The 11,307-nt window shown below is 36.3% G+C and overlaps 1 protein-coding gene across 1 annotated transcript; it reads left to right on the top strand.

Annotated features, from left to right (window-relative positions):
- The first annotated feature begins 493 nt into the window (after positions 1–493).
- LOC100370741 (nicotinamide phosphoribosyltransferase-like) lies at positions 494–10,255 on the top strand. The gene is made up of 9 exons (XM_002741557.3): positions 494–660; positions 3,198–3,431; positions 4,225–4,353; positions 5,252–5,410; positions 5,723–5,853; positions 6,416–6,644; positions 7,415–7,675; positions 9,409–9,531; positions 9,953–10,255. The coding sequence occupies exons 1-9, from the start codon at positions 604–606 to the stop codon at positions 10,064–10,066; spliced, it is 1,437 nt and encodes a 478-aa protein (XP_002741603.1). The 5' UTR covers positions 494–603; the 3' UTR covers positions 10,067–10,255.
- The last annotated feature ends 1,052 nt before the right edge of the window (positions 10,256–11,307 follow it).

Here is an 11,307-nt window from a genome sequence, read left to right on the forward strand (position 1 = left end):
GCGGTGGGCACTAAATCGATATGCACGATATGCATTGTCTTCTTGGAACAGATTAAGGATTGGCCATTTTAATTTATTTAATTTAATTTATAGTACATTCACAAAATAATATTTTCCAAAGACATTCTCCCATAATTCATTGCTCGGTAACATGCTCAGCCTATAGTCTGTAGTAAATATTTATTTATTTATTTATTTATTTATTTATTTATTTATTTATTTATTTATTTATTTATTTATTTATTTATTTATTTATTTATTTATTTATTTATTCACTTGTTTATTCATTTATTTAAAATGAATGTGTCACGCAAATCAACCCAGCTTGAAATAAAACAGCAAGGCAAGCATTTCAGCGATTTTGACAATGAATCTGCTGATGAATCAATCGCGCGGCATTTACAAGACCCAACACGTTCATTCAGTGGCGCTATTTATGTCACATGACATCATTCAAAGCGGCGAAACGTCACATAGTGTTTTGCATATCTAACTGGTTTATAGGTTGAGTCACTGTGGACTGTGCGTGTGGATACTCGTGAACTGACTGTGTATGTATCTTCCAGGAACGCCACGATTAGAATCCGATAAAACCGTGCAAACATGGCTGCAGTACCGGTGTGTATGGACAACGCGCTGCTTCTAACAGACTCGTACAAGGTGGGGTGTTATATTAATTAAACACACAGAATGTCTAACATAATAATGGTTTACCGGGAACAACATGGCAGGAACATTAGGCCAACAACCAAATGTGAAATTAACATAGTGACACTTTCACTATAACCTTTGATTGCAACCGTGTGTAACAGATCTCCAGGGCGACCGTAGTCCATACTAATAGATCGGACTTCGTCGATATTCGAAGTCCAAAATTTCTCCACACTTCACTATTGACAGGAGAAAGCAGACACCAAATAGCAAGGAAGCAAATACTATAACAATTAGACCATAAATTAGCGAAACGAAGCCGCTGTTGTCGATCTTGTCGACCATACTATTTCGTTTACATTATGCACTGGTTTACCAGCTGTCCACCGAAGTCACGAAAACCTGGTTTTGTCAAGTGCTTGAGTGCGATACAGTTCCTCCAATTTACCACTCACACCACTAGAATTGTTTTAAGTGTCCGGTGAAAGTGAAAGGTCATCTTGAGATCGGTTGTCTCTTTCATAATTTACGTAACCAGTGGCTATAGTAAATAATTGAACCATAAATAGTAACTAAAATTGTAGTAGTTCCATCAAATTACTGTGATTATAACTACTAGTAATATTAAATCAGCCAGAGAATACTTCCATGTTTATATGCAGTATCTTATTTCAAAGATCTGATAAAAAAAACTTTGCAGTTTACTTACTTTATTATAATATATGCTGGTATTTTAACCCTGCCAAATACTGTCAAATTTAATTGGTTTTAGAGGTTTATGTTATTAGCCAGCCTAAGCCAAAGATTTACTAGGGTATGCTACCTTAATATTGATATCTTTGTAATGTGATATGCGATCAATATTCTATTCTACATTTGTGTCACTCTACATGTAACCATCAAATACAGTGGACATTTGTAAAGGTCTGATTGTGTTAACAGAATTAAGTGAACTTATTATCGTATTTAAAAAACGCAAGACGTACATTTTTGTATATTTTGCATACCTTCTTATAAATCGTTGTGGATGTAGGTTATATGTGGATTAACTAAGTACTGTAATGGCACAGTGACTCACCAGTGAGTGGTTCATTATTATCTTATTTACAGGAGTCATCACTGGGGTCCTATGGAGTCACTGTAACTTTTCACTTGGGTACTAGGGAGTCACTGGGGTTTCTATGGAGTCACTGTGGATTTTCACTGGTGGTACTAGGGAGTTGCTGGGGGTACTGGAGTCACTGGTGTTCATATGGAGTCACTGTGATTTTTCACTTGGGTACTAGGGAGTCACTGGTGTTTATATGGAGTCACTGTGATTTTTCACTTGGGTACGAGGGAGTAACTGGGGTCCTATGGAGTCACTGTGACTTTACTTGGGTACTATTGAGTTACTGGGGTCCTATGGAGTCACTGTGGCTTTTCACTTGGGTACTAGGGAGTCACTGGGATCATATGGAGTCACTGTGATTTTTCATTTGGTTACTAGGGAGTCACTGGTGTTCATATGGAGTCACTGGTGTTCATATGGAATCACTGTGGCTTTTCATTTGGGTACTAGGGAGTCACTGGCATCCATATGGAGTCACTGTGACTTTTTCTTGAGAAGTGGTGTCATTTAGACTGTCGACAGTACTCAGGGCTAATTTGTTAAGATGCCAACAAGAAACGCCGCAGGCAGATGTATGTCACATGGTTTTAATAGAAGGCGGAGCATGGCTCGGTTCACTACTGGTAATTCCTGTGTACAGTATGCAATGACTTGCCATTGAATCTGTGATTGGCTGGTTGCTTCGTGACGTTGCATGAGCTGTCAATCATTCTCTGTTCAGTACCAGTAGAAAACCATGTTATGTCACATGAGGGCATTTACAGCGTTAACAGTACTCAGACCAATTTAGTATACTAACAAATTAGGCCTGAACACTGTTGACAGTCTAGGTGTCACTGTAACTTTCACTTGGGTACTAGGGAGTCACTGTTGGTCCAATAGAGTCACTATGATTTTCACGGGGGTCCTAGGGAGTCATCATAACATTCATGAATTGTTGTCCTAGCAAATGCCTTCAAACTATTAAATCGCAAAATTAATAGCAGCAAAATATAGATATATATTTAAATTTAGAGGTATCCAATGTATAATAAAATGAGGATTATTCATTAGTTTCAATTTTATTTTATTTGATGTTGTAGGGATATGCACCATGAATAATATATATAATACCAAGGGGCACCATGGCAAACTAATTTGGCATTCATATCTCCAAGAAGTTCGAGCCCTGGACTGAATTTGTGAAAACTGCAGGAACATGCGATAATTTCGGCTTTCTGTTGGATTGTTTGTCTGAATTTCGCTTGCTAACACTTTTGAATTGTATTCTGAATTCATGTTAATTAGCAATTGCAAATCAAAGTACGTTACATAAATTATTGCACTAACTTTAAGAATTTATACAGTTATACCGAAAAGCTGTCATCAGAAGCAATTGTTTCTATGTTATTTTAAGTTATGCTAACATACACTGATCCATTTGTTCTTTCAACAGGTAACACACTATCGTCAATATCCACCTGGCACGACCACTGTCTACTCTTACTTTGAATGCAGAGGTGGGAAATTTCCTGAAATTGTGTTTTTCGGCTTACAATATGTTATCAAAAAGTGGCTAATTGGTCAGGTGGTGACTAAAGAGAAAATTGAAGAAGCCAAGGAATTCTACAAATTACATTTTGGTCAAGACAATTTGTTTCATGAAGAAGGCTGGAATTACATACTTAAGGTAAAAGCAGTCATGTATGTTTATATGCGATAAATATTCCATTCTGCATGATCTCTTGCGAAAATCAAACATGTATCTATCCACTTGCATCATAGAATGCAGTGCATAAATGTGCGAGATTTTAGCTCTAGTCAAAAAACGCTCAGTACTTACTTACTAAGGACACCAACAAAAGTCTAAGATGAACACTAAACATTTCTTTCACTGATTCACTCATTTGCATGAGTACATCTAGAAATATACATTAATCATACGATTCTGGGATCATCTTTGTGTCACTTTTCAAAGGTTTATTTTATTTTGTCATAAATATCTATTTTCCAAATTCTGTCATCTTCTTATCTTAAGGTAGAGATGCAGGTTGGGAGACATTATTTTTAATTTCTGTAACTTTTACCCATCAAGTTATATATCATTTGAAAGAGTTTTATTTAAACTTTCCAGTTCTATGGTTTACAATAATGTACCATGATATTGTATTAAGTAGTGTGAATTTTGGGTTAAAATCATGCATTTTTAGGTGAGCGTGCACTTTAACTTTTGAATGCATACTGTGATTTTGATTTAAAAACACTTATTTAAAATTTCTGTACATCTGTTCCTTTGTCTTCCTTTTGCTCATTCATCTTCTAATTCCTTACTTGTCTTAGCTTCATTTTCTTCCTTGCTTCTCTTCCCTTTCCCTGCTTTCTTTTCCAGAACCCCAACCTTTTAGTATTTTCTCTTTTCAAAGTATAGCCATAATTGAATTTTAATTACTGAATCATCAGTCTCTATGCTTTGGCTTGCTTAGGAACATGGAGGTCGGATACCAATCATAATCAGAGCAGTTCCAGAAGGAACCCTGGTTCCAGTTAAAAATGTTTTATTTAGCGTTGAGAATACAGATCCCAAAGTGCCGTGGATCACAAACTGGTTTGAGGTGAGCATAATTGAGTGTAATTGCATTTCGCATGAATGCCGTTTTTATTTGTTTAGATGCCCTAACCCATTTGTGCCCTAACCACATTCATTGCACAACGGTGTGTGCGATATGGGTGCATACGATTATGCCTTTCCAAAAAAGTGTGATCAATGCCTACAGGGAAATTATGTTCATCTGATTCAATATTATAGAAAATTATGTTAAAATTTGCAATATGTTGCAACATTTATTTTTTTGGTAAGAAGAATTTTTCACAAAAAGTTTAATGTTCAAATATATTGTACAGAACTATGTTTAAAAAAAATATGCCATTTATTATCCAAAACAAGTTATTTTGGTTTTATTTAACACACAATAAGTACTGTTGTCAGTCACAATACTCAAATTTCCCCACATACATGTCTATCACCACACTTAAATTTGAGATATGAGGAATTTTCCTCATCATGGGAACAAAAGATTCCAATATGGCACAATGCTGTATTTAACTTTTTTCTCAAAGAATATAGTTTTATGACCCCCCCCCCCCCCCCTCTCCCACAACTTTGTCCATGCTAATATCACAGTGGTAAACGTAATGGACAAATTCTGGATACTTTCATTAACAAGTTAGTAAGCTTCTAATTGCCCTCTTAAAGCCAAGGTCAACTTTTGTCAAATACCACAAATAAACCTGCATTAATTTCAACATTTATTATCAAAAATTGGCAAGAAAATAATAAAAATATAATATAAGAATTATAGAAAGCTACACAGAAATGTAAAAATATGTTGAACCATTTTTTGACAGGAGAAATATGAAACTCAAATAGTTAACAATATGATGACCATAGCATTGATTTATTTGAAATTATTAATGTATAGAACACAACATCTGTTCTTTTTCCCACCACAGACAGTTCTAGTTGAAGTGTGGTATCCCCTCACTGTGGCAACCAATTCAAGAGCGCAAAAAGAAATCATAGCAAGGTATCTTTCAGAGACTGCAGAAAACCTTGATGGATTACCATTCAAGCTCCACGATTTTGGTTTCCGTGGTGCCTCTTCAGTAGAGGTGAGACTGATTCTTCTCTGTGAAGTTGTTATTATAGTCAAGAACATTAAAGAGGATTTTTTTTAGCATTTTAATGGCCTCTCTGACTGTATGTATACCAACTATAAGAATTGAAATAATAATAACATATTTAATACGTGTACGGTGTACATAATTTCATAACTATTAGAAATTCAATTCACAGCTGTGATTGCTGTCAAGATATGAAGAATAATGCAGGAAACGTAGACTTGACATTGTAATGTCAGTATGAATGCCTATCACAATTTATTTTTTGTTGCGACTGACTTTTCTATTGTCTGTTTGTATTAGAGTGCATCCATTGGTGGCGCCTCGCATTTAGTTAATTTTATGGGTACAGATACTTTAGCTGGAATCGTTTGTGCTAGGAAATACTATGGTTGTGAAATGGCTGGATTTTCCATCCCAGCGGCAGAACACAGGTGAGTGGTTGGAAATGTTACTCCTCGACATGGTTCCACTTTTATATTTTGCTAGTTCTAGTCAGAAGCTTCTCTGGAAGAAATGCCCTATTGAAATTGAAATCAGATGTATCTGAATATGGATACAGTACAGATTACAAACAGTTTTTAATCTAGTTATTTATGTGTAACGATGTTCAACAGCTGAAAGCCTAGTCAACAATTTGAATTCATAATGGGTATCTAAAACTTAACGAAATTCTTTTAGTTACTATGGCGCCGTACCTTTACAGATTACACTTCTCCCCCCAGAGCCCTTCAAGTATTTTGATTTTTTGAAGACAAAAAAAATAAATTAATGAGAAAAACACACCAATTAACACTATTTGATATGCAAATTAGTCTTGATCCTGGGGACACCATTCATGTGTCAGTGGGAAAGCAATACACCCACTCCCACTGTTCATGTTGACACATGTATTGTCACCAATTTGTCATAAGTGAAAATAAAATATACAGTATATCCTCTATTGGAAATGCATTACCTATGTCATCTTATGTATATGTTTTTTCACGTTTCTAGTACGATAACCAGCTGGGGAAAGAAAGGCGAGGTGAATGCCTTCAGGAATATGCTGCAACAGTTTCCAACAGGTCTTGTGGCGGTAGTGTCCGACAGCTACGATATATGGAATGCGTGTCAAAATGTTTGGGGAAAAGAACTTAAAGATTTGGTCATAAAGCGTGGCAAAGGGGGTAACACGCTGGTAATTCGGCCAGATTCTGGAGATCCTCCTGAAGTAGTTATCAAGGTAACATTCACCATTTTGTAAGGAATCATACAAAAACCAATTCAAAATATCATAATAAAAATTACTCAAGAAAAAATAAAAGTATGTGATTGTATAAGTGACCTGAGATACGAATAAAAAAGTTGTGTTCTCTTTCGTTTTAACACTTTTTGTTTATAAAATGTGAACTTTATTTTACCAAGTCACAAATTCCATAACTATAATAAGATTTGTTTTGAATGTTACTATAGCAACATAAGAGTTTTTGTTGCATCAATGATGCGCCAGTGAATTAGCAAAACTAGTTGAATCAAAGCAATTGTGTGTCAATAGCACGTAATATTAAAATGCACACTAGCCAGAATATTGCTTAATCTGCTTCATTAATGAACATGTTCTAAAATCAAAATAAAGTATTGGTATTTCCTCTGTTTTCTCTGGTAAATGACAGAGGTGTGTATACACAAACTGCAAATTTTTGCAAAATAAATGAAAAAAAACATGACATTTTATTGCGGTAACTGTTCCTTTCACCGGGATCCTATGGAGTAACTGACTTTCACAAAATTTCATCTTCATAAATGCTGTTAAATTATCATTTAACAAAAGTTGATATACAATGTAGCATGCTCAAATGTTTGAAAACGGCCACTGATTTCAAAAAACGATTGATATTTTGTGGAAGGTAACCCAATCTGACAATAGCCTAAATCATGAATATCCATTCAACATTTTAAATGCAATGCTAAAATGCATGGTGACCTCACCTTTAACTTGCCATACTTCCTTAGGTGCTTACAATACTTGGAAAAGCATTTGGTAGTACCAAAAACAGCAAAGGTTATTCTATGCTTCCATCGTATCTGCGTGTGATTCAAGGTGACGGTATCAGCTATGAGACGCTTGGTTCAATCTTGGAAAGAATGAAGAAAGCAAAATGGAGTGCTGATAACATTGCGTTTGGTAGCGGTGGGGCTCTTCTACAGAGGTTGGACAGAGACACCCAGAAATGTGCCTTTAAATGCAGCTATGCTATTATCAATGATAAAGAGGTAAGTTTGACATTGTCTGAATCAATGTAGTTGCTTTGTCAAACCCATTGCTAGGTCTAGTTTAAATTAAACATTAAAAAGGGATGTATTCTTAACCACGGTCTCAACCAAAACCACTGTACCATTTGTGAGTGTTCCATAGGGAGGCCAAAGTTACTGTACCCGGGTGAGTGTTCCATAGACTCAATAGGGAGGCCAAAGCCACTGTACCTGGGTGAGTGTTCCATAGAATCAATAGGGAGGCCAAAGTTACTGTACGCTAGGGTGAGTTTGCCAAAGACTAAATAGGGAGGCCAAAGCCACTGTACCCGGGTGAGTGTTCCATAGACTCAATAGGGAGGCCAAAGTTACTGTACGCTAGGGTGAGTGTGCCATAGACTCAATAGGGAGGCCAAAGTTACTGTATGCTAGGGTGAGTTTGCCAAAGACTAAATAGGGAGGCCAAAGCCACTGTACCCGGGTGAGTGTTCCATAGACTCAATAGGGAGGCCAAAGTTACTGTACGCTAGGGTGAGTTTGCCAAAGACTAAATAAGGAGGCCAAAGCCACACTACCCGGGTGAGTGTTCCATAGACTCAATAAGGAGGCCAAAGTTACTGTACGCTAGGGTGAGTTTGCCAAAGACTAAATAGGGAGGCCAAAACCACTGTACCCGGGTGAGTGTCCCATAGACTCAATAGGGAGGCCAAAGCCACTGTACCCGGGTGAGTGTCCCATAGACTCAATAGGGAGGCCAAAACCACTGTACCCGGGTGAGTGTCCATAGACTCAATAGGGAGGCCAAAGCCACTGTACCCGGGTGAGTGTGCCATAGACTCAATAGGGAGGCCAAAGCCACTGTACCCGGGTGAGTGTCCCATAGACTCAATAGGGAGGCCAAAGCCAATGTACCCGGGTGAGTGTGCCATAGACTAAATAGGAAGGCCAAAGTTACTGTACCCGGGTGAGTGTCCCATAGACTCAATAGGGAGGCCAAAGCCACTGTACCATTTGTGAGTTTGCCAAAGACTACATGGGGAGTCTAAAGCCACTGTACCGGGGTGAGTGTGCTATAGACTAAATAGGGAGGCCAAAGTCACTGTACCCGGGTTAGTGTGCTATAGACTAAATAGGGAGGCCAAAGTCACTGTACCATGGGTGAGTGTGCCACAGACTCGATGGGGAGGCCAAAGTTACTGTACACTAGGGTGAGTGTGCCACAGACTCAATGGGAGTTCAAAGCCACTGTACCATGGGTGAGTGTGCCACAGATTTGATAGCGACATAAGCCACTGTATGCTGGGGTGAATAAGGAGGCCAGTGCCATCCTGAATGGGGAGGCGAATCCACTGTATGCTTGACGAGTATGCTCCAAACTAAATGGGTTGGCTAATGTCGTTGTGCCTTTTGCGAGTATGCCACTCACTCAGTTGGGAGGCCAGAGCCACTGTATCCTGGGTGAGCAGTGTTACCGACACATTTATTTTGTGGATGTGAATTTGTATGGCCTGATTGGCTTTGGTATTATTTAACATCTTTCAGTATTGTTGTGTTCCTTGCTTTTTTAACAGAGGATTTTTTTCGCTAAATTTGCAGCTAACTTGGAGGGTACATCCTTGCAAATTAGCATACATGAGTTATAGAATGACAAACGCCCTATACATACTAATGATGATCTTATTAGTGATTTTGTTGGAGAATGTACTTCAGTTGATTTAGAATTAAATTTTTTGAAATTCTGTATTTTGTTGCAGGTGAATGTTTTCAAACAACCAGTGACAGATCTTGGTAAAAAATCAAAGAAAGGAAAACTGGCATTAGAATATGAGGATGGTAAATTTACAACTGTACAAGAAGGCAAAGGAGATCCAAAAAAGGTAAGTAGGCTGTGGGCACATTGTGAGAATATATACTTTAGGTTAGGAGCTGATGGAATGGGCTCTCGATTTGTGATATTTCGTATGTTAATGTTAATTTGATGGAGATATGATACCATTGGGGTTGGCTTAATGATGCTTTACAAAATGAAATGCACCTTGTTTTGCGAAAAAACAAGGAAAATAATAATCAGGCATAATACAAAAATTGTATATCATTGTTTTTGTTTTGTTTTTGGCTCGAATTATATTTTGGAATTTTATTTTCCCTTTTCTATTGAATACTAATTGTTCTGTTGATCATTTCTCATGATGCATCACACAAAACACAGTAAAAATAATTTTAAGTAGCACACATTCCATATTCGTGATATCAAGAAGTATGTATAATGAGATGCTTCTCACTCTTTTGCTCCTCCAGGATCTTTTAACTACAGTTTTTAAAAATGGAAAACTAGTGAAGGAATACACTTTTGCTGAGATTCGTGAACGAGCTGAAATACCTTTACTTAAGAAGTCAAATAATGATAAGTGATCACGGTCGATACCACATACAAAAAGGCTTCAATTGTTATTCTATTCAACTTGACAATTGCCATCCAGAAATAAAAAAATGTTTATTTTTTCAGTGTGAGTAAAAATATCATGTAAAATAAAAATGTGGTCGGCTGCTCTCAGTCCAATTTATGTATATTTAGTGCAATTAAAATTGCTGTTTTTTACATTTCTTGGATTGGTTTTGAATATGCAATGTACGTACACGTCAGGTACTTTCAGAACACAGCCTGGAACATTCCAGAGGAATTTTCCTGATGATTAACTTAGGGAGTCTTGTGTGCTATTTTTATCAAGCTTCCCTAAGTAGATCTTCACTACTATATGTATATATATGTAACATGTATATTGTTGCAATTGGATACAAGACATTTTTATTAATGTAATGCAAAGCCTATTGTAAGAAATGCATCTGTCACTAGTTTAAATATAATTCTATTACTAATTTTTTTTTTATCGGGTAATATAAAAGGGTTGTTAATTTAGGGAAGTTAGGGAAACCAGTAGGATCATTGCTAGTTTTAACGATTAATTTTTATCATTAGATACCAGATTTAGTTTAATTTCACTTGTTTGAGATGTGATGATTTTATATAGCAGATGAAGGAATTAATCATTCTATCTATTTAGGCTTTTGAAGCCAAAAATGCAATTACAGATCGTATGAAATGGAAAAATTTGTAATTTTAGGATGTGAATCGAATGTCTTGTATATTTATTTACCTACTTAACATATAGTTGTATGGTTGAAATTTTATTTTTTATATTCAGTAAGTGATGTTATTTTATCCTGGTCGTTTCTACAGTAAATTAGGAAACAGTATGAGTTAACATAAATGACATATTTTGGTCCAATATATAGGTATCATACTTTGCTAATTTGCATACTGAATTTCAATAATATTTTGTACATTTGTATAACAAAAAACACAGGTATACCATATTTGCTCTGTCATCTGAAAATTTGGTTTGGTTTATTGTACTGTATAACAACTATTTCAGAAGTTATTTTATATATATTTAGCATTGCTTGCATAAATGGTTATTAAAAACGCCATAACTAAACATTTCACTTTTTGTAGTGTTGTGTCCGGTGATCAACAGAGACCATGATGCCTGTGTGTCTGCTTATAACAGTGACAAATAAAACTTTATTTTTGGCTTAAATGTACTTGTAATGCAAATACAGTACACACTTATATCTTCTGTTACATACTTGGA

The sequence above is a fragment of the Saccoglossus kowalevskii genome, chromosome 3 (genome assembly GCF_978046115.1).
Source record: "Saccoglossus kowalevskii chromosome 3, keSacKowa6.1, whole genome shotgun sequence".
NCBI lineage: Eukaryota > Metazoa > Hemichordata > Enteropneusta > Harrimaniidae > Saccoglossus > Saccoglossus kowalevskii.